General features: G+C 42.5%; 1 protein-coding gene across 3 annotated transcripts in view; it reads left to right on the plus strand.

Annotated features, from left to right (window-relative positions):
- grik1a (glutamate receptor, ionotropic, kainate 1a) overlaps positions 1–22965 on the plus strand; it is a 32432-nt gene extending 9467 nt beyond the window's left edge. Inside the window, exons 3-18 of one of the 3 annotated variants that reach the window (XM_086225742.1) lie at positions 65–322; positions 1870–2051; positions 4170–4223; positions 4754–4924; positions 5824–5967; positions 8495–8602; positions 8863–8907; positions 12047–12163; positions 12474–12677; positions 13641–13864; positions 14334–14452; positions 16599–16816; positions 17788–18013; positions 20151–20401; positions 20841–21009; positions 22422–22564. In XM_086225742.1, coding sequence (XP_086081868.1) covers positions 65–322; positions 1870–2051; positions 4170–4223; positions 4754–4924; positions 5824–5967; positions 8495–8602; positions 8863–8907; positions 12047–12163; positions 12474–12677; positions 13641–13864; positions 14334–14452; positions 16599–16816; positions 17788–18013; positions 20151–20401; positions 20841–20966 — 2447 coding nt within the window. In that variant the 3' untranslated portion in view covers positions 20967–21009; positions 22422–22564. Of the gene's footprint in view, positions 1–64; positions 323–1869; positions 2052–4169; positions 4224–4753; positions 4925–5823; positions 5968–8494; positions 8603–8862; positions 8908–12046; positions 12164–12473; positions 12678–13640; positions 13865–14333; positions 14453–16598; positions 16817–17787; positions 18014–20150; positions 20402–20840; positions 21010–22421 lie in introns of all 3 variants that reach the window. The other 2 variants (XM_086225740.1, XM_086225743.1) reach the window with 2 other exon arrangements.
- The last annotated feature ends 942 nt before the right edge of the window (positions 22966–23907 follow it).

A 23907-nucleotide genomic window follows, 5' to 3' on the forward strand; every position in this document is an offset into this window, starting at 1 on the left:
GCTTCTTTGCGTTGAGAGTCACACCACCCTCAACTGTGTTGACTGTGTTGTTCTCCACCACCAGTGTGCGACCAGCTTGCTCTCGGGGTGGTCGCTGTGTTCGGACCCTCTCACAGCTCCTCCGTCAGCGCTGTTCAGTCCATCTGCAACGCCCTAGAAGTCCCTCACATCCAGACCCGCTGGAAACACCCGTCTGTGAACAACAAAGACACCTTCTTCATCAACCTCTACCCTGAGTACACGGCCATCGCCAGGGCCATCCTGGACGTGGTCACCTTCTTCAAGTGGAGGAAGCTGACGGTGGTGTATGAGGATAGCACCGGTAGGAAGCCTCGTTTATATTCCTCGCTGTCCAAATGTGTGATATCACTTTGAAACATAAGGACTGCTGAGACATTACTGCACGTACAGAACAGATAGATCACTAACTAGCTTATAAATATAACTCAGCTACATCACCAATATTAAAGATCCGAAATGTATGATTACTAATAATACAATATTTAAATCAGATAAAATAATTTATCATGATAAGAGATTGTGAAAAACACACAGTTACTTAATTAGAAGCACAGATAGACATTCTTCTCTTTTACCCAAGCAGAAAAGTAGAGGCTACAGGATGTACACAGGTATAAAAGAAGAGCTTTGGAGGAGATTTCCTGCAGTGTTTTTGTGCAAAACTAATTTGTATTTAACAGGCCGGACTGTCGTGCGCCACTCAACAAGATTTAAAGGTAATATAAAGATGCGGTAAAAGGGTTGAGCAGGTTATAAAGTGGAGAAAAGACTTCTTTTTGGTGGGTATTTTATACGGATTTATGGACTTGAATGGCATCAAAGCTGTTCCGCGGATCACTAGAAGTTGTGCGGTTGTGATGCAAAACGAACATTTTTTTTCTGCTCCAATGCATTGAAAAGTAAGTAAAAAAAACACCATGTTTTGAAAATGTAAGAATTAGAAAGTGCAGTGGTGTGTGTGCTAAAATGTAGAGAGCAAAAACTAAATGAATTACTCAAGTACTGTAAAAATAAAGTACTCTGACAAAGTGTTCAGGTATTTGAGTTCATATAAGGACATATATCACATATCCATATCTTTCATAGCTCTGCATGTAGATATACTGTAAATACGACATCTGACAAACACGCAGCATGCTTCTTAACGTACGTGACTGCGGACTCGTTTTCGTGAATGATTTTAATTCCTGCTACAGGCCTAAAAAAACATCCCCTGGCCTGTTTTGACCTCAGAATATAGGTATGTCTGGGTTATAATTACAAGCAAAATGAAAATTGTGAGGTCTGCCTCTGCTACCTCAGTAGTACCACAGTGGTAATGCATCAACCTGTGATGGGGTCAGAGTGACTCATATCAAACAACGAGCAGGATTTGCGCCTTCTGACTTCACACCACGTCTCCGACAGGCTCAAATCCAGCGCTGCCTCGCGTAGACCCCCCGCCCACGACCCAGACAATATGAAAAGGCACTGCTGAAATGTCATTGTTTATGGATTTTTTTCTGTCTTTTACCATTTTTGTTTTATCAGAAATTTATTTTCCTGAAATGTCACTCAATAAAAAAAAAAAAAGCACTTGCACAATTACACACTTTTGACACAGGATTTAGTGCATGCAGAGAAGGAGCTGCACAGCACAAGAGTTTGTCTTTGATTATGTTTAGAAGAACGCAGTTTTCTCTTTCAGAAAAACAAGTTCTAATTATGAAGTAAATAAAATTCATCCTTGCACCAGACACTGAACTCCCCTGTTGTTTATCAGACCCTGACCTTTGACCTTCCTCCTGCAGAGGAAGATTAAAACACAAAAGTGCGGATAAATTCAAGGTCTGTTTGTGCATCTCTTAGGTCTAATGAGGATGCAGGAGTTGATTAAGGCTCCGGCAAAATTAAACTTGAAGATCAAGATTCGCCAACTGACCCCAGGAAACCAAGATGCCCGACCGCTGCTTAAAGAACTGAAGAAAGACAAGGAGTTTTTCATTATCTTTGACTGTTCCTATCGCATGGCTGCGGAGCTCCTGAAGCAGGTCTGGAACAGCTTTGATTTCTTTTCACCATTTCTTCTTTCTACTCCCAGACTTTATAACACGTTTAGATGTCCTTAGTATCGTCCATTCTATGCATTTGATCCTAATTGGGTGAAGCTAATTTCATTTATTGTATGTAATCTCATGATTTACCAAACAGACCAACATGCCTGATGAAGGCACCAACCTCTACAGTCCTGATTCTGGATACATGACTTGTATAACTACATTTGAATTTTTCCATTCCTTGTGTTGTGTAACAGCAACAGTGTCTTTTCAAATCAAATCAAATGAGCTTTATTCGTCACAGACGCATCATACGTTGTACAACGTGAAGTGAAAAGTATTATGTGTCTCTCTCTGGATGCTTACTCACTACAAAACAAACGTCAACAGTATAGAAAAACAGTAAAAAAAACAACTAATAAGTAAATACATGATAAACAAGAAATATATGAATCTAAATATGAGTATAAATATAAAGTGATTTGTATGTGCAGTTGTAGGGGGAAGAAAATAAAAGTCAGTGTTTGTTGAGGAATCGGATTGCCTGAGGAAAGACACTCCTCCTCGTCCTCTTGGTGTTAGCTTTCAGGCAGCGGAAGCGTCTCCGTGAAGGCAGCAGTGAAAACAGGTTGTTGCCGGGTTGAGTGGGCTCTCTTAGGATTTTGGTGGCCCTGGTTCGCCAGCGTTTGATGTAAATGTCCTGCAGGTCGGGGCAGGGTGGTTCTGATGACGCGCTCAGCTGAGTGAACTACCCTCCTGATGGAGGAAGTCCAAGTAGGAGCTGCTCCCCATCCAGGTGATGATACTGCCTGAAAGGATACTCTGATGGTGCAGGTGTAGAAGTTCTTGAGTATCCTGACGGGGAGCAGGAAGTCCCGCGGATGTCTGAGGTGGAAGAGATGCTGACCGTCCTTCTTCACCAGTACGCTGATGTGTTTGAACCATGTCAGCTCCACTGAGATGTTGACCCCAAGGTATCTGAAGCTGTCCACCCTCTCCACCAGTGTCCCACTGATGGTGAGCAGGGTGTAGCTCCTCTGTTGCTTCCAGCTGAAGTCCACAATCATTTCTTTAGTTTTGCTGACGTTCAGCTGGAGGTTGTTGAGCTGGCACCCGTCCTCCAGGTGGCAGATCTCACTCGTGTACTCTCTCTTGTCACCAATGGAGATGCGACCCACCACAGCCGTGTTGTCAGCAAACTTGACAATGATGTTGTCATCAGATGTGGCCAAGCAGTCGTGGGTGTAGAGTGAGTACAGCAGGGGGCTGAGCACACACTCTTGGGGGGCTCCTGTATTGAGGCTGAGGGGGGGATGAAGTGTGGTAGCCCACACAAACCACTTGTGGTCTGCCAGTCAAGAAGTTGAGGACCACCTGCACAAGGAGGAGATCAGTCTGCGGTGGAACTATGGTGCTGAACGCTGATGAATAATCCACAACAGCATTCTCACATAATTCCCCCTCCCAGAGTCCAGATGGGTGAGGGCTGTGTGGAGCAGGAAGGCAGCGGCATCGTCTGCGGATCTATTGGGTATGCAAACTGCAGGGGATCCACGGCGGAGGAGGAGATGATGAAGTTCTTGACTAGCCGCTCAAAAGATGTCAGGGCTACTGGGCGGTAGGTGGGCTGAGCTTTCTTGGGGACAGGGACTACGACGCACTGTTTGAAGCAGGCGGGGATGATGGCACTGTGAGAGGGAGAGGTTGAAGATGGCTGTAAATGCTGGTGCTAGCTGGTCAGCGCAGGCTCTCAGGACCCGTAATCCCATCTGGTCCCGCAGCCTTCCTGATGTTTACGCTCTAGATAGCCCTTCTCACGTCGTCAGGCAGTATGTCCGATGGAGTACTGTTCCAAGGTGCATTAATAACTGCAGTGATTCACAGCTACCTTTTGTCCTTATTGGTCCCCAGTGGGCTCAGTTTTGGATCTTATACAAATTAAATGAACCCAATGCACTGTAAAATGTGCACCATGAAATGGAGAAATAACAAGTGAAATCATTTTGTTCTTAAAGAAGTGAGACTGTAGTTGCTGCACTGGAGAGCTCATTATACCGGCCATATGGCCTGGCATTTTCTTTTATTACATGAATTCTTCTTCTCTTCCTGCAGCTTTCATCTATGGGGATGATGACTGAGTACTATCACTTCTTCTTCACCACTTTGGTGAGTTCCAACAAAATGTATAACTCATCTTGTTTTATGTGAGACATCAGGTGCCAGATTCATGAAAGTCTGTGTATTTGCACGCAGGCAGAAATGTGCATACGCATATACTTTGATCAGATTAATAAAACTGCGCATACACACGGGTGTCTAATAGAAACTGAGTCAGTTTGAAGTTTTAAGCACGTGCACAGGTCTGATGTCCACCGCCACCGTCATCCATGAACGGATGGACATCATTTTCAAATAAAAACGAGAGTTTGAACTGCAAGTTAAGAGACACAAAAATAAGAAAGGAAACAGCAGCAGGAGTGAGCTCAGATGCGTGAGAAACACATTCTCACCACAGATTCATACCAATTAATGAGAGAAGAACACCGTCTGTGCGCTCATCAACTGGTTTTGTTAAAAAAAAAAAAATCATGCACAGTAATCAACAAACAAATTTGTCTCCCAATGTTTCTGTGTCACACACTCATTATGGTATGAACACACACCCCCTGTTCCTCATCTCCTCTCTGTCTATACAGGATTTGTTTGCCTTGGATTTGGAGCCGTACCGCTACAGTGGCGTCAACATGACAGGCTTCAGACTGTTGAACATAGATGACCCATGGGTGGCCTCCACTATGGATAAATGGGCCATGGAGAGACTGCAGGGTCCCAAACAGGAGAGTGGCTTGATGGATGGCATAATGACTGTAGGCTATGTATTATTATTATTATTGTTTTGTAATTTTAGGTCACTAACATCACACACAACTGTGCTGTTGAAAGCCAGTGAAGAAACGTATGTGCTAAATTCATAATTTAATACCATTGTAATCTGCAGATGTCTGCTGACCTCTTTATTGAAGTTTCACAATAAAAAGCTGTATTTGTTCCGTCATTACATCCACGCTTTATTCTGTTATCCAGTCAAAAGATTACAGCTGCGTCCCATTGCGTCCAACTTCCATTTTCTCTTGATTTAGAAGAATTCTTGTTGCTTATTGTAATTTAGTTGTTTGCATTTGAGGTCAGAGGATGTTTATTGTCAAAGTGGAGACAATAACCACTGTGCTTGTTTCCCATAAAATGCGATGTCTGAATGCCAGGAGTGAAAATAACATTATTGCAGTGACATAATTACACCAACAGCTCAGTCGTAGCTCGTCCGTCTGTGTGGAAGCAACTGATACATTATGTTTAGAGGAGGAATATGGAGCTTCCAGTTTTCATCGCCAACCCATCTGCATCACTCACGCAGGTTATTGTAAGGGTTTGCCACACGTTGTGCAACACATCATCGTAGTCATTAGCAATGTTCCAATGTCGAGGTAGTGAATGAGACAATATCTGCAACAGTCTTTCTATTTCACTTCAATCACGTTGCTGTGGTGAGGACGAGGAAGAGGGACAGAAACCTTCAGAAGCAGAGCATGTTGTGTTGTTGTTGTTGTTGTTTGGCTGGACTGCTGTTGTATTTGATTCCTATTTCCAGAACCAGCATTGTGCAGAACAGCTGATGAATCGATTACAGATGCTGACTCTCCCTTCAAATTGTGTACTGCATGGCGCCTCCATCAGTGACATCCTTGTCTTTCTATTTTCTTTGTAGACCGACGCAGCCTTGATGTATGATGCTGTATTCATGGTTACTGTTGCCTCCCAGCGGGCCACTCAGATGACTGTGAGCTCCCTGCAGTGTCACCGCCATAAACCCTGGCGTTTCGGACCGCGCTTCATGAACCTCTTCAAAGAGGTCAGTGTCAGCATCCTGGATCACAGAGAATGAAAAAATAAAACACTATTATATTAGCAGGATGACTAGAGATGATATTTTTTTTGGCGTGACCAGTCTACATTTATGATGTTGTGTTTTTATTTTTTTTTAACAGCTTTATGAGCAAGCAAAGCCTCTCAAATTTCCAATGTAAGGCTTCTGTTGCAAGCATAAAATTGACCAAACCTCAATGTCTGAAAATGTAAGAGATATAAGATTTTATTAGCCCCCTTTGACAGGCCATGGTTTGCCTAAAAAAAAAAAATTAAAAAAAATACACAACAGGAAAATATCCGGTATTCATGTACCTCTAAGTTGAAAGCTTTTGGCCTGGTCCTGGTCCGACTGTCAGACTTGATGCCTACAGACAGAAACGGAAGGCCTTTGATGCACGAGTGTTTTGATCTGTTCTAAGTCTTAAATCCAGCAGAGGACCGTTGCCTGCCATGGAGAAGAAACATTATCATTCAATTCCCTCACTCATATTTTTCTCTTCATGCTGCTGCCCGCCCCCCTCGCTCTTTTTTTCCTTTGCATCTCGGTGTCTCTTTCCTTTTCCGCTTTTCGTTGTGTTTTCCATCGCCCATCCTTTTGAAGCATCTGTCGTCCCGTGCTATTCATCATTGATAAGAGGTTTTTTTTTTTATTGCAACAACCAGGAATGTATCACTCAACACTAGATTCAAAAAAATTCTTTCTATGTAGTTGGGGATGAGGACACAGTTGTTATTTCAACGGCTGAAATTAATACCTGCATATTTACTGGGTTCTCGCTTTCTTCTGGCTTTTGTTATATGTAATATTCTGTGTCTATTTGGACAAGATTGTTCAAATTCCATTTTCCATTTTTCATTTTTTTAATATCATCAAATGCCAGAGAAATTTAAACGGAGGGGGGGGGGGGGGGGGGTCTATTCCAGATTTTAAATAGTTACCCAAAAAGACATCACACCCCCGAAGTTCTTGTCATGGACCTTGATATGTAGGCGTCTCCTAGGCGTGAGTCTTGCAGGAAGGGGGAGACTGGGTCTCACGCCTGGAGTCAAGCATGGGAGGAGAGCTCACATCTAGTTCCGCCTTGGTCTATAGGGCCATATTGAGTACAGCCAGACGTTCCAAGGTCTGCCAATTGCAGGGTTGGGTGAGCTGTAACAAAGTTGCAACAAGCAGAAGTGTTCATTTCTCTAGGAATGGATTCAGGTTATGAGAGAACTGTAGCAATCAAGCCGGCTAGTGATAAAAGCATTCGTAATTCTCTCATTATCTGCCTGGGAGAGAAACAATTGTTCCTTGGCAATATTTCTAATAGAATGAAAGGCAATTTAGTGACATTACTGATATGTGATTCAAAATTCAAGTCAGGTTCTAGGATCTAGTTTTCCCTTGGAACTTCGTGTTTTGTGCTAGATATTCTAAGGTAGTGCATAATGTCTCTCTCGCTCTCGGTGGTACTTCGCTCCAACAATTAAAACCTCCACTTTGTTTCAATCGCAAGAATTTAGGAGACTTTGACATGGTTATTTGACCAATATGACACACATGATATCACTGGCACAACTATGAAATTGTTATCCCATGTGCTCCTGTATAACGGTGCAGTAGCAGCATATGGTAGCTGAACAACAGATGTCCCAGGATGTATCCTTGAAGAACCCCTCGTCTTATGCTGGTGTTTTAGCCGGGGAGTGGTCACCGAGGAACACACACACAAAAAAAAAAGCCTATTGAATAACCTTGTGGACATTGAAACTCTTTGCTGGGGCCACTTCACCCGTGAATGTTCTCCGATAAGAGAATCATCAGGACACAGATGACATTTTAACTCCTTAATTGAAAAAAAGGGTCAGTGCAGCTACAGTTTAGTGTGTAGTGTGTCTATGCCTAATAACAACAACAGACCCAAAAAGCCCCCAAACCTGAACTTGGCTGCCCCCTTAAGGCCCTGACTCAACGTAAATGACCTAACTAAATGATGCCTGATCAAAATAATGAAATAACATATTGACTGAATTTAATTAATTAACATATTAATATGCACTTAACACTCAGTGCTGTACCAACTTTGCCATATTGCATCATAGGCAGCTCTTGTGGAAGCTCCTCCTCCTGCTGCACTTGATGATTGTGTAAATGCAAATTTGGCTTTGAGTTCGCTTTTCCCGCCGTTGTTGACGATATGTGCACAGGCAATTATGAAGCTCAGCTGAGCCCACTTTTCGTCTCCATAATAGTAACTGCTCGCTGATGGGCTCCAGCTTCAGTAAATTGTCCTCTGTTGTTGATGGTGATGGCATCCTCTTACAGAGGAACATTGAGACACCTTCTAGCACTCAGCTTTTATGATCAGTGAGTTTTCTACCTACCTCCTAACAGTGATGTCTCAATCTCCTTCACTTCCCTCCTCCTGGGAGTCTGAGATTTAAGCTCTGCACATATAAGGACCTCAGATGGCATCTGAGACTCTCTGTCTCTAACTTCTGTCTTTCTCTGCATCTCTTCTCCATAGGCTCAGTGGGATGGACTGACAGGGCACATTGTTCTTAATAAGACAGATGGCTTGAGGAGGGACTTTGATTTGGACATCATCAGCCTCAAAGAGGACGGCACTGCCAGGGTGAGCACAGAGGCCTGAAACAACCAATTACAACACTCTCATGCTGCTTCCGTGATGGCTGATTCATTCCATTAAGGAGTGCCAAACGCGTGTGTGTCTGTGTATGTGTTTGACAAACAGATGCTTATCATCCGTCTACTCAATTATCATTGTACTAAGATTTGTTTGGTAATAAATATGAGTAATGCTGCGTGACTGATTATTTTTGTGCTCATGTTGCCCCCCCCCCCTTTTTTTTTTTTTTTTTACATTTTTGAAAGGGTGTAATGGAGGGCGGAAGTCGCCTCACAAAAAGGTGGATCAAGGTTGGTGCCAGTGCCCTGTGTGGTCAAAGCCTTTTTTCCGTGCCTCTTCCCTCCTCTCACTCTATATGCCAAACACCTCCCTGCTCCCTGCCTTGTCAACCTTGTTTCTCTTCGCTGATTTTGTGTACAGCAATGTCAAGTATTTGACAATTCAGTTTGGATCCAGGCATTGTTCTGACACATGGCAAAACTCTCCCAACAGTGGCAGAAGAAAGAATAGTAGACTACTTTGCTTGTGTAAACAGAGCAAAACCTACATGAGAAGTAGCAAATGACCAGAAATAAGTGACTTCGGAGACTCCTCAGTCCATCTATAATGCGCTTGATATTCCACATACCATAATGGAAATCATATAAATTGACATGCAGCCAAGAGGAATCCTGTTAGCAGAAGAGACAGGCAGATTAAATCGAGCATCAAGTCTCACTGCAAGAGGAGCGCACACATTTCCTATGATGGCTTTTAATAGACACAGGGGCCAGTTTACAAGTAATCTCTATAAACAGATTCTGCATATAAATACAGAATCTGTAGTCAAGGGAGAGAATGTCAGGACAGGGAAGCTTCTGGTTTCTGTTTCGTTTGCTTTGACCAATCACATTTCAGTGGACCACGATTGCGTCCAAGTAAACAGTCTGTGTGGAGCACAAAGGAGGGGGAACATATTGTCCAGAATGCAAGGTCAGAAAAATGGCTTTTGAAAGTCGTCTTAGTGGCTTTAAACTGTTAACTGAGTCTAAACTGGCTACTTTTGAGAGAATCTGCTCATATTCATCGTCCGTCAACTCGATGCAAATGTCTCCAGTTGCTATACCGACTATTAACAATGAGCAGCAGACCAAACAAGGAAGTCTTGGACCGGATGTCTGCTAGCTTCCAACTGAACCTTGAAATACTGGCCCTTATTCTTAGGGGCTAAAACATCAGGCATAGCTGACGGGTTCTGAGATCGCTCCTTTAAATTCAAATATACTACAAATCCTAAAATGCCAGTTTCACAAACTTTACATCCTCTCTTATTATTACACCAGCGATTTGATGAGCGAATAATTGCATTTTGAGCTGAATTATCTCTCCAGACTTTCCTCTCAGGAGTTATCAAAGTTCTTCTCTGCAGGCCTACAGATTTGCAGGCAGGCAGGAGCTGTCAAGGTGCGGTAGGAGCGATTTATTCTATGATATTAATTACATTCAATAAGTTTAGCCCTTAAAGGCTCCTCTCAAGCACATCACATAAATCACATAAATTACATAAAACAATTTTTCCTCTCATATCTATCTCAGCGTGGTTTACACATCTCTTGCTCCTTCTCACAGTTTGATTGGGCACTAGATGTAGGCGAGTACTAGGATTCATAGATAGCATTTTTACTTCCACCTCACGAGAATGAATTCCCGCGCTTTGTTGTCCAGAGCTGGTCTGCCATGCACGGTAAATCAGCAAAGCTATGCACAGTAAATTCCTGACTTTAAAAGCTGATGACTGCATGCTTGAGGTCGTCCTCCCCTGTATTTTAGTATTGATTTCATCGGCTCGGTGAGATCACTTTATTACTAGACTCTCAGTACAGTTTTATTTCACAGAGCCATTTTCAACAAATATTACTATGGCACAGCATACAACTTGAGTCAAATTATTAAACCCTACGATCTCTGACCAAAACACCCTCCACACCTCCAAAAAAAAAGAGCGCTTACTTTGTCCATTTATCTTTAAGACCGAGGACAATACAATTAATTAAATCCAAACCATTCACCGTGTTTCTCATCTGCTGTGTCCAAAGATAAGACAGATTTATGGCCTCCTGTACCGAGTAGACCCTTGCAAAAGTGCCACACTGAAGATATAGACTTTCTGCAAGGTTATGAGTGAGCACACTATCTTCGGGACTTGCAGCGTTAGATAGAACGTAATGAGAAGTGAAATCGTGTTTTACAATAGTTAATCCCATGTGGCTCTTTTCTGAAAAATAAGACTATACCTCCAGTTCAGCTCATTTTAACAAGAGCCACTGATGCGTTCGCTACCACTCATCCTCTCTTGTGACGGAATGAATGGGCCTTTGTGTCGGGCTAAATTTAACCAAAGGGGATGGAATCACCAGAGGAGAAAAGCTCCAAATATTGCCTTATTAACAAAGACGCCGGGTCATTTAATGCACTTAACGGTATTGCATCAGTGTCATGAGTGCCTTTGACCTCTGCTCAGCTCTTTAGCAGTGAGGGGATTTGAATGGGTCAAAATCCAGCTGTCAGACGCCTGATCCAATCTGATAACTGTCTGGATTATAGCAGTTGGTCCGATAGAGTGCACACTTTGATTCACAGTTACTGTTCACAGTGTAGAGGGCAAATGTGTGGTCTTCTATCCCCTCCGGCACTGTCTCATCCTGCCCTTCGTCAACCCGACCGTCCCTGCCGGCATGGGTCTCCAAATCCTTCAGGGGGGAAAAAAAATGTGTGTTTTAAGAGGAATGAGATGACAGTGTTAACAGATGTTTCCCCCAGACACAAATTACAAAACATCAGCATAACTACAATTGTGTTGTCACATTTTTTTATTTACATATTAAAAAACACACAGCTTTGTGTTTCGGGCCGTGCAGTATGTTTGATGCTTAAGTGGGATTGGTATCAGCTAAATCAGCACGGTAACAACGTGTCAGAATCTCCGTAAACTTTGACCTGACGTGAACAATCAGCAGCTCAATTTGAAGCTTCATTTCCACATCCACTGTACACAAAATTAAGTTTGTGGCAGCTTGCCCAGACCCATCGGAGCAAAGAGAAATGTTTTAGAACAATGAATAAAGCTGGATGTTGGAAATGAGCCAGTGAGGAGTGTTGGGTCTCTTAACCTTTATACTCCTTTTTCATTTTTCTGTTCGATGAATCAGAAAATATGATTAATATGCAATGCGTTGGAGCGGTTTCAAGTTGAGACAAGGATCTGTATACTTGTTTTCAGAGATGTGCGTGTCCTTCCTGGTGTCAGTGCTCATTAATGCAGCTGTAATAGCACTGTGATGTCGTCTTCCATAGTCACTTCAAAAGACAGTATCAGATATATCGTCATATGGTTCTTATCAAAGCAGGATCTGTGGTTAAACACATTTAAAACCACGCTCTCCCTTTCAGATTGCTATGTGGAACTCGTACCGGGGGATGAACCTGATGGAGAAGTCCAACCGAGACAAGAATAACAATGTGACAGACTCTCTCGCTAACAGGACTCTTATTGTCACCACCATTCTGGTGAGGAGGAAGGTTAAACAGAGGACAGCACAGGGAGAAGGAGGGGAGTACATATGGGATGTATAGAATGGAGATGGAAGCACAACAGGGGGCACAAGGAGAAGGAGGGGTCGGGTGACAAAGAGATTTTCAGTCATCAGAGTCACTGAATATCCACATACAGTGATTCAAAAGAACAGGACTTGCTGTTTAGGCACACGCACACAAACACAAACACACACATATATATTAGCCTTGAATGCTCAGATAACAAAAAGAATTGACTTGGCCTTGAAAATGGTGAAATACAATATTTTCTTTTGTGCTGCAGGAAAATCCATACGTGATGTATAAAAAGTCAGATAAGGAGCTAGTGGGGAATGATCGCTTCGAGGGCTACTGCCTGGACCTCCTGAAAGAGCTCTCTAACATCTTGGGGTTTACCTATGAAGTCAGACTGGTGGCTGATGGGAAATACGGAGCCCAGAATGACAAAGGAGAGTGGAACGGGATGGTCCGCGAGCTGATTGACCACGTGAGTTGCTACGCTGCAGGGGTTCTTGTTTCCTGCACTCATGAATGCAGCCGCCCTCGTGACCTATTCGTGTACCATCACACACAACTCACACTGCTCTTTCAGAATCAACTCTCTTGAAAACTAAGTTCAACACCTCGAGGATATTAACATAAAGCGCTCACAGACCAGTAGAATCTCATCGCCGTAGCAGAAACATAATCACGTGTTACAGCCGCCAGCTAAATAAACAGAGGATTAGCATCAATATGTAAATGTTGTTTCATATAATTTCTGCTGTAAGTCTGTTGTTCTCATATTCTATTACCAGCCTTGAGGGAAATGTATTAAATTTTGCAGCCTTTTCATTATTGTAGCATTCCGTCCTCTTTAGAGAGGAGCACACATATTTAACAAGCTCATTTTTGCATATTTGGAAATTGGGCAAATGGATGGAATCATTTTGTGTAAGCTTATGAAAGGGGAATTGCAGTATTTTTTAGCCATCGCATTAAAATACCTTGTCCACAGTGAAATCAGATGAATGTTCAGTCATGACTCGGGAAATAAAAGTATTTACAGATGTTCCTTCACGTTGCAGAGCAACTAAATGCTGCAACTGACTTCTGTAAACAAGAGAAAGAAATTTACACCGTGTAATTCTGCTAAGAGGCTGACAAACAGCAGTGAAATCGTTACCTACTTGGTAATCTGATCAGCTCCTAGAGGAAGTAATAATCTGAGCCTGTCGGTGGTAAAAACAAGCACTTTTAGTAAACAAACTTAGATGCGGACATTTGCCAAGTATCATTACGTCGCAGCCGTTCCATGGCTGTCGGCCATAGTAATTTCACTCAATATTGGAACAATTCAAATAATTTTGGCTCGTATCAATCATTGCCACCCAAACTCACTGAGGGTGAAAAATGTCCCTTTCAGCAGTCACAGTTTTACCACTGGTATCTCATTTCTTTGTGTTTCCAGGTAGCAGACCTGGCCGTGGCCCCCTTGACTATCACCTACGTTAGAGAGAAAGTTATTGACTTCTCCAAGCCCTTCATGACCCTAGGCATCAGCATCCTGTACCGTAAACCTAATGGCACCAACCCGGGTGTATTCTCCTTCCTTAATCCGCTGTCGCCGGACATCTGGATGTACGTTCTGCTAGCCTGCACCGGTGTCAGCTGTGTGCTGTTTGTGATTGCCAGGTAAGAGCCTAGATTGATGATGACGATGAGATGACATGTAATCTACCGCAGGATGTATAGATGGTGACAGCTGAATTATTTGGCTTAACTGTACGTCAGTCAAATTCTCATCTTCGCAACACTGTTCTGAGCTGACCGAGGGTACCCCTGTAGCTGCCCGTCAGCTGTCAGCGATGCTGTCAGGGAGTAGACGTGAGCTTATTCTTCACCTCAAACTCAAATAGTGCATAAAAGTGTCGGTGGGTTGCACCTGTCAAATGGAGTATTTTGGTAATGAGAATTCAAATGCAAATGAAGTTGAAGTGTAGATGGAGGAAGAACAAGATGCCAAGTTAATGACCAGTGTGTTTCCACCTTCCTGCAAATTAGCCCCGGTGTCCAGAAGGGGGTTTACTTATTTAGATCCTTCCTTTTGATGTCTGGATTCCCTTTAATCTCTTCTTCTCTCTTTTCTTTTATTATCTTCCAGGTTCACTCCATACGAGTGGTACAACCCACACCCATGCAACCCATCCTCCACCCTGATACAGAACAATTTCACTTTACTCAACAGTTTCTGGTTTGGCGTCGGGGCTCTCATGCGGCAAGGTAATTATATCACAAATGGATCATGTGACCAGTGTTATGGAAATGTGACACGTGTGATTGCATTTTAAACCGAGTCTGCAGTTCCTGGTAGCTCATTCAGCTCTACAGCCTGCAACTGAACTTCTTTTCAGCTTCTTCTTTTTCAAGTGACTAGCTAGTGAACACAGCAGCACATTTAACAGCGAGAGACACTTGGAGATCTAAACAGAGATCAATAAAATCAATTAAAAAGGAGCGGAAAATTAATTTTGGACTGCTTGACAACATGGGGATAATACGGTATATCAGTGTTGTTCATACAACTTATTGCCTCTTTCCCCGCGAGTGGGACATAAATCTGTTGTTGTGAGTTCTAAAGCTTACTAATAGGGAGCTAAGATTCCCTGTGCAGCAAAAAAAACGCTGTACTGACAGTCTTATCTGAGCTTTTAAATTCTAAACGATTTCCTATTTACAGTGAATGCCCTGTAGATACAGCCTGCGAACTCACTCAGTTATTAGAATGATATTGCACTTCACGGGGATGTTGTCTCCCTCCAGGCAGAGATTTGGACAGGCCTGATGGGGCGGCACATCAAACCGACTCTCAGCGCTCAAGTCAATGGAATGTTGTGACATTTACTCCACTTTTGACAATGCTGAAACAAACAGCAGCAGATGTAGCTTTACCGTTCAGCTCAGGTCTCTTTGGATCCCTGATGTCTGTCAATATAACCGAAGTATCATCATCAAAATTGTATATTTCATCCCATCCCAGCTTTGTCATGTCTTCATCATTACTTCTTCCTGAGGAGGTTACGCTGTAGGTGGCGTTTCTTTGTTTATCTGACTGTCAGCGGAATTACGCAAAAACTGTGCGGCCAATTTTCAGCAAACTTGTTGGAAGATTGTACTTTGGTACAGGCCAAGAAAAAAACGCATTGAATTTTGGGACAGACAAGTCATAGCGCCACCCGATGGCAGCAGGAAATACCATGTGTTTTACACTTAGATGTAATCCTTCTAATGCGTGAACCAAATCTCAAATTAACAAGACAAAGGTTGTCCAACTGTCTGCCTCTGTGGAGCAGCCACACATTCTGAAATGCGTGGCAGGGTGAGGGACTGCCCATGAGTGCATGCAGCTTTAATAAGGGCCCGAGTGCCAAGGGCCAAAAGTTTGCCGTGGCGGAGGTTTGCACTGACTCAGTGATTTCTTTCTAGCTTTAAATATTTCACTTCATGTCTTTCTACCTGTTAACAAGCTAAGGCAGATTTTGTGATGTTACATGAGTTTGTGTGTGTGTGTGTGTGTGTGTGTGTGTGTGTGTGTGTGTGTGTGTGTGTGTGTGTGGAGGTTTAAATTTACCCCAAGCTTTCAGTGGGATGCTGTGCCTGACAGAAACCTCTGTATAGCAATTAGATCAAACCCCCTGTCTTTTACAATAAATAGCAGTTTATGTTTATCTTTCTGTCCATCAGCAGGATTAGAGATAATCTACGAGCCAATTTTCATGAAACATGAAGGAAAGCAGCATGAGCCGGTGAAGAGGCCATTAAATTTGAGTGTAAATCCTTTAACCTTGCAAACAAAATTCATGGGTTTTTTTGTACTTGGCCCTGGAAAAGGTTTTTTTTTTTTTTTTTTTTTTTTTAAAGGCACTCGTGTTCCAAAAAACCCATGCAATAAATGTGATGAATGCATTCTTGGGTCGCATTCATCTTTCTCATTGCCTCTTTCCTCTGCCAGGACAGCCATAGATAAAACATGATGCTCATTCAGTTTCGTTGTTATGTTTCATTAATTTGTTTGGAGAATGATATATTCCTTCATTTTCCTTTATATTTTGCTTTCTGTCATCGGCCACATTCAGTTCTTGTAATTTGTATTTCTTGTTCTATTATATTTGTTCACAAAGATCTTTTTTTTGTGACACTACAGCGAGGAGGTAGTGACTATATGAAAAGGATGGCCATCTTTCAGAGCGGCGATGAGAATCTCACTGGAGCTCTTGATTAAATCCATCTGTGAAGTTTATTTTAGGTTTGCTTTGGAAGAATCTTATTTTTCATTGTGTTACTTTTTCTTTTAGCTGGAATTCTTTTGAGATCAGGGGACTTTCTAAGGACTTTCCCAACTTTATGTCGCACGTGCCCTTGTTTCCAGGCTCAGAGCTGATGCCCAAGGCCCTGTCCACTCGTATTGTTGGAGGTATCTGGTGGTTCTTTACCTTGATCATCATCTCCTCCTATACGGCTAACCTAGCCGCCTTCCTCACCGTGGAACGAATGGACGCGCCCATCGACTCAGCCGATGACCTGGCCAAACAAACAAGGATTGAATACGGGGCAGTGAGGGATGGATCCACCATGACCTTCTTTAAGGTGTGGCCGCTGTCGGCTCCTCTTGAAGTTACTTGTAACCAAATCACAGCAGAAAAGTTCATGCTAATGTAGAAGTGTGTGTGGAATTAGAAAGGGAGAGTCCACAGTGCAACAAGAATAAAGTCTGCTGTGAAAAGGTTTTATATTTGCACAGTCAAATGAGTCATAAATTATTGAAGGTTCCCGATGACACTGTTTTTCCATCATGAATCAAACTTCCTGTGTCCTTGGTCACTCAGTGGTCTTAAGAGTGTGTTTTCAGTTCTGGTTGTGTGTTAATTTGCTCCCTTTTCTGTTCAGCTGAGTAAATTTGCGCAACACTGTGCTGTTTGTCTTCAAGTATGACAAAGATGATTACAAGGGTCCCAACAGTTGCTCCACATATCTTTTGCCAAACAGCCCAGGAAAAGGAAAAGGAAAATGCAAGAATGATAAGGGCAATTTGAAAGTGTGTGTAGATTAATCAGGAGGTGAGTGTGTAGAAAAGATGCATGTGTTTTTAGGATGTAAGCACTAGTTTGCTGATTTTTTTATATTATATTTTGTATCCGGGGGCAGGGCTGTCACTTCCATCCCCCTCTGCCACCCACTCTCCGTGCATCCTGGTGGCTCAGCAGGGGTGATCCTTGTAGGGCTTTATCCTCCCAGATTGCAGCCAGTGATTACGGCTGCTGGGATAGGAAGAAGCAGGCTGTGTTGATGGCTCGAACAAATTGAATCAGCTGGAGGAGATTTAGAGCACAGCTGTCCCATTTTCTCTGACTGAGCAAGGAGAATCACACACACACACACACACGCACACACACGCACACTCAAGGAGTCTCACACATCTGCTGTTATACATGTATTTGCTCATGAAATATAGTTCCCCATCGGCTTGGCGGATGACCGACCTAGTCAACGGGGTCAAGCTCAAGTTCAAATGCTTCAACTGTTCCCAATAACATTTGCCGTTGTGGCTCTTTTGATAGAAATCAAAGATCTCCACCTATGAGAAGATGTGGGCATTCATGAGCAGCAGGAAGAACACCGCGCTGGTTAAGAACAACAGGGAGGGCATCACAAGGGTCCTGACCACTGACTACGCCATGCTGATGGAGTCCACCAGCATCGAGTACATCAGCCAGAGAAACTGCAACCTCACACAGATCGGAGGTCTCATCGACTCCAAGGGCTACGGAGTGGGAACTCCTATAGGTAGGAAGGATATGAGGCCCTTGCTTTTCTTGTGATGAACAATAAGAAGGTTCTTTTACTGATCTCCATCTTTTGTGAAGACAAAAACAACAAAAGCGTGAATTGCTGAAGTGATCATTGTGGGCAACTGTAGAAACCTCGAAGTTTCCATGCAACCAATATTCTGCCTCAGTCTGTTAATTGCCTTTGTTCTTGAAAATGTCAGTATTATCGCAAAGTTAAAAGCTAAGCTGTAAAGACAATAATTTACCGCTAATAATCCTGTTTACATGCAGGTGTACTGTAAATTTGGGCGAGCTATTTATTTTTTAATCAGGAATCAACACTTACAAAAAACTTGAACAAATCCATTGCAAATCGATGATTCATACAGGGTCTGCTGAGAATTTCATAAAGCAGTGAACGCCTTGTTGACTGCTGCTGTGAAGGAAAGAAGGATTTACTCTGTAGGTCTGAACCTCAGTTTATTTCCACTTTGCATTTTCGTTCTCGCAGTTCAAGTGCAGAGCTTTTATTCTCAGAATGGAAATTCATTTTCGTCACATATCTTTCCTTCATGTACCTGGCAAATGTTCACGTATGAGATCTTAAAATTGCTAACTCAAGCAGCACTGAACACATCATGTTTGATTTGTTGTCCATTTTCTTTTTTTTCTGTCTTCTTGTGAATCCTTTATTAATAGTGCAATAGTCTCCTTTAATATTTAATGTTATTATTGTTTTTTTCTTGATGAGCCCTTTTGTTTGCAGAGAAGAACATGTTCCACAGGTGTGTATACTCACCCTCTTCCCCGCGTGCCGCCGTCGGTCTTATCGCCGCTGAGCAGAAGAGGTTCAATAATACCAAGATAGATACAATGCAACAAGTACAATTAAGAATGAATCGATACAGCATGTGACATCAAACAACAGCCAAAATACAGAAAACAAAAAGAAAGAAGCAGAAAGGAAAGATTGGGATTGAAGCGATGAGGATATTAGTTTGCTGCTGAAGCTGCCAAAAATTGATCCAAATGTCCTGGAAGGCCAATGATCCTCAGTAGTTTACCACACCTCTGCCACTCATCATTAACCCTCCTAACGAGCTGATAGTTACTCTTGTCTGCTCCCGCCCCGCTGCAGCTGAGGCTCCCTCGTATCACGAAGCAGTCCGTTATCTTCTCTATAGTAATGCAGACGCTAAATGACCGCGAGCGCTTCAGAAAGTTAAATTGGCAGCGATCAGTTGAGTAGAACAGACTGAGGAGAGTCTGTGTAGACCTACTGTACCCAGACTGTATTGGGCTGCTCTGCTCTATAGTGCAGGACCAGATCGGTGCAATACTACATAAATCCGTCCGTCTATTAACAGAACTCGTCTCTTTTTATGGCACTTCAATGTACACACTTGAATGTACGTACGCGCATCTAAAACGTTCAAACTGGTGTACGCCTGTAGTTACTGTTAAATGTAGAATGACATTTGTCAGTGCAGCAACACAGAGCCAAAGAAAAACGTCTGTAAAGGGAAAATAAAGTATATTGTATTTTATCATAAAGTTTTCAAGGTTCCAAATGTTGGAGGTTCCTGAAAAGGATTTGAAGTGGCATGAACCTCATTGTCAGGCCTGTTAAAAAAATATTTTGCTTTGATTTTTTTTTTCTCTATCTCCATTTCAGTCACCGCGTCTCTGGTCTGCTAGTGATGGTTCTCAATGAGCCCCACACTTCCTTTCTCACTTCCCTTCTTCCTGCAGCTCTCCTTTCTTCCCCTGTAGCAGAGTTCTGTCTCTGATGTTTCTGCTTTATCTCCTTCCTGTCCACACTCCTGGAGGCTCGCAAGCTTTGGTCATCCAGGGTTCACTCTTTATAATATAAATATGAGCCCTCTGAGAACTGCAGTTCATATTCAAACCAAACTCAGTTCTCTCACTTGAAATGCATTTTACACAACAATAAATATCTCAATTTAAATTGGAGTTTCATAGGAGTGTTTTCTAAGAACTGTGTTCCTGTCACATGCTGCTCTTGGAGCAAAGGCTTCAATTTCATGGTTCACTAAAACACTGTAAACAGTAGGGTGCCTCAGCAGGGCAGCCATGTCTTCTGTTATTGGCTTTTACCAATGAAGCCTGTGTTCTTTCCTCCTTTTGTCCAGGTTCTCCATACAGAGATAAAGTGACCATCGCCATCCTCCAGCTGCAGGAGGAAGGGAAGCTGCACATGATGAAGGAGAAGTGGTGGAGAGGTAACGGCTGTCCAGAGGAGGACAACAAGGAGGCCAACGCTCTGGGTGTGGAGAACATCGGCGGTATCTTCATCGTCCTGGCTGCTGGTCTGGTTCTCTCGGTGTTTGTGGCCATTGGAGAGTTCATCTATAAGGCTCGCAGGAATGCCGACATAGAGGAGGTGAGTGAGGGGGACAAACTCTGCTCTGAAGAAGCTTTGGTGTCACGGGGGATATTTGAGGAAAGAATGCGGTTTAATTAATTTGAGTTTGTTTAAGAAAAATGAAATGTTTGCTCCCACAATTTGCAGGGACTACAATGTGGAATGTTCCGTTTCCTCACTAAAGAATTTCTCATTTGAACCTCGACTCCACAGATTTACGTATTACCAGCACAGTCATACATGCTTAACGGTGGGTTCTGTATCGGGGTATGCTTTAGGGTTAAGAAGTCATGTTTGAAGTTTTATTTTTTTTAATAATTATTAAATCTTCTTATTTATTATACATTGATTTTTCTTGTCTTTTCTTTGTTATCATCAGGTACATGTTATTTACATTAGTTTCCATCTCTTTTGTGTTTTCCCCATCTATTTTTTTTTCCTTGCATGCTCGCGACAGGCCTTTTGTTTCTTTTATGGGGTTCAGTCTCGTCAGTTTCAGCGCCGCGGCTCCACCTCGTCTTCTGGCACTTCCTTATCTACCGATCTGGAGAGCGGCAGGCTGCTGGGGGATGACACCGAGTAGCCGCGGCAGCACTTTCACAGCTCATACTCAGACTAGACAATAGGTTTGTAAGTCCAGCAACCAGGTGTCCTTCACTTTGAACCCCACCGAATGCATCCCCACTATCCCATCCTACGGCCCCTCTCACTGTGCCCACGATTCTTCCCTGAAAAGTGTCCTTTTTTTGTTGTGTTATATCCTTGTGGGATTTTGGTGATATAAACTATCGTACAAACTGTGCTTTCTTTTGTGTTCAAAAGTATAAAGAGGGCTTCATTGCTCAAAAAATGTGTCTTTTGGCAATTGCAGACTTTTTTAGTCAAGCACAAAAGGTTGAATATATTATTATACTATTATATATAGTTTTTTCTATGATGTAACATGTAAGTCTATTTTGTCTGTGTTAGAAAATAATTCCCCATTGACAGCTGGACCTAAAACAAAGACCCCCGGCCAGGGTCACACCACTTATATGCCACAATTTGTGGCTCATCCTCCTACCAGATTCCATTTTAATATCAGAAAGATTTTGAATTTGATGACGGACAGACGTTAAATCAAGTTGATGTTCAAATCTAACATTGGTCATCAAACTCCAAAACCAGACTAAAATCGACAAAACTCTACTGGGGTGGATCTTAAGAAGAAGAAGAAGTTGAGTAATGAGGGCTGAGATCAGCGAGGGTTACACACTCTAAACATAAAGAGATGGAGGTGAGGCCAATGTAATTTTACAGGTTACAAAGTCAGAGTTTACGAGTTAATCCCCTAAACCTCTAAAAAGATGAATGAAAGAGTAAACGCCTGAATAAATACACAGATAAGTTACTCCACGGCAGTAAGTTTTGAACACTGAGAGTTACGGGTGTTCTTGGGGAAGCTTGCAGGATGCAAGGATGAAAAAAAACAGCTTCTGTTGTCCGTGAATGTGAGCGTAACACAGGATTATTTCGTGCCAGAAATTCTATTTACCACATAAATTTAGGGAACACACCCTACAGCAAAAGAAAAAGCAAACAAATGCAATTGAAGATTAATGAGTTCAGTACAATTTGTTATTCTGCAGAATCAAACAAGCCCGACGGTTGTCATTTTTCAGATGGCCCTCCCTCTGATAAGTTCAAATAATTAGCATATCATGATTTCATTACTGGCTGTATTAGGATTCAGGCGCTGGCCTTCATTTCTTGTCAGTGTAATTGGATTTTGTGACAAGACAACAAAGTTTACATCTCTTTTAGATAAACTGTTCGTATCATTTCTGGTTTCACAGTTGACTTGTGACTTCGGTGACTGTCGGCTTGTTTTCACCTGCAGGTTCGCCGCTGGAAACCAACACGAGCTTGCTCACATGAATTGACTGGAAATTTCATCCAACAATTCCGTGTCCCAGCTTGATTACACAGTGATGGCCAAATTTTATGAAGCTGACACTGCATCTCAGCCCAGATCTTTAATTGTGGTTCTCTTTTGCAGTGCTTGTCTTTTAACACCATGATGGAGGATTTGGGCATCTCCCTGCAGTGTTATAAAGGCATCAGGCGGAGGTCGCGACCTCACTCTGGAGGGAGATCAGCCTGCGTCTTCTGTCAACCCAAACGTTCTGCAAAGAGGGAAGGAGCAAGACGGGACTCCAGCACTTGAGTTTGGATTCAAATATATATATGTACTGTATATATATATATATATATACATATATAAACACGACGGAACTTTGATCAGAGGCTGCTTTTTGATGGTGCGCTGATCCTCAGAAGTGTTGGGAATGAAGTAGTTTCCTCCTCATCCTTGTCTTTACACCGTACGATACATCAGTCATTAACTCTAGATAGTTTATAAAGTCTTGGCCTATATCGACATGAATTATTACAAGAGGCGATGAAGAAGAGAATGAAAGTTCTCTCGTAGTATTAAGCAGTATGAAGCATCGCTGTTCCCTCTCGGCTAATTTACCTGTATAGACTCTCCCGTTGTGTACATGTGTGACAACTTCACTGACTTTCACATTAAAATACTTTTTTGCAGTTTTTTAAAACAATCGATTGATTTGCAGTCTATGGTTGGCAGCAGTGCCTCTGTGTGTGTGTGTGTGTGTGTGTGTGTGTGTGTGTGTGTGTGTGTGTGCCAACTGGCAGCTTGCTAAGCACCTTCAGAGTGGTGTGCCGAGCCAACCTGGCCAATGACGATAGATAAGGACCTCTGAGGGAAGTGAGAAACACGCCTGCTGTTTTATACCCTTCAAGCACCGACATCACAGACATCAAGCAACCTGCTTTCACACACACACACACACACACACACACACACACACACACACACACACACACACACACACACACGTGGTGCCGCTGCTCGGTGAAAACCTTCTATCCACATTTTCAGGACAGAATTGCAGCTGAGTTACAGACATCAGAAGTACAATCAATTGAAAAAAAAAGTTTTTGTAATTTCTTGAAAAGATACATGCAGCGTCAATGTGCCTGTGTTCATAAAATAAAACTGTGCACCACAGAAAGAAAATGATACAGGGACAAGGACAAAACCAGAGGCAGACTTTTTTTCAGCACCTAAAAAAAAATAAAAATAAAACACTTAAAGGTTTTTATGTGTGAAAGTCCCAGGAGGTCAAAGACAAAACATTGTTCCCTGGGAAATAGGAGCCTTGGTTTTTCCTTGAATGTTTCTTTCCCTGAAGTTTTAGTTTTGAAGTTTGAAAGCCTCAGGGTTGATCCTTTCTCCTATCGCTGGGACAGAAGAGACCAGTGGCTGTGTGTGTTCACAAAAAGTGAGAAGCTTCTAACAAAATGAGTTTTTCCTTGTTGGCATGCATGACATAAATTCCCTGTCCGGTCCTAAATTTACAGCTCGCCATTTGGCCAGAATTTGCACACACATTCACCTCCATCTCGGGATGATAAAGTCTGAATTTGTGCTTTCAAACACCTTCCAATCCCAAGCTATG

The sequence above is a fragment of the Aulostomus chinensis genome, chromosome 15, assembly GCF_037954235.1.
Source record: "Aulostomus chinensis isolate RoL2024-O1b breed Wild chromosome 15, RoL_Achi_v1.0, whole genome shotgun sequence".
Lineage (NCBI taxonomy): Eukaryota > Metazoa > Chordata > Actinopteri > Syngnathiformes > Aulostomidae > Aulostomus > Aulostomus chinensis.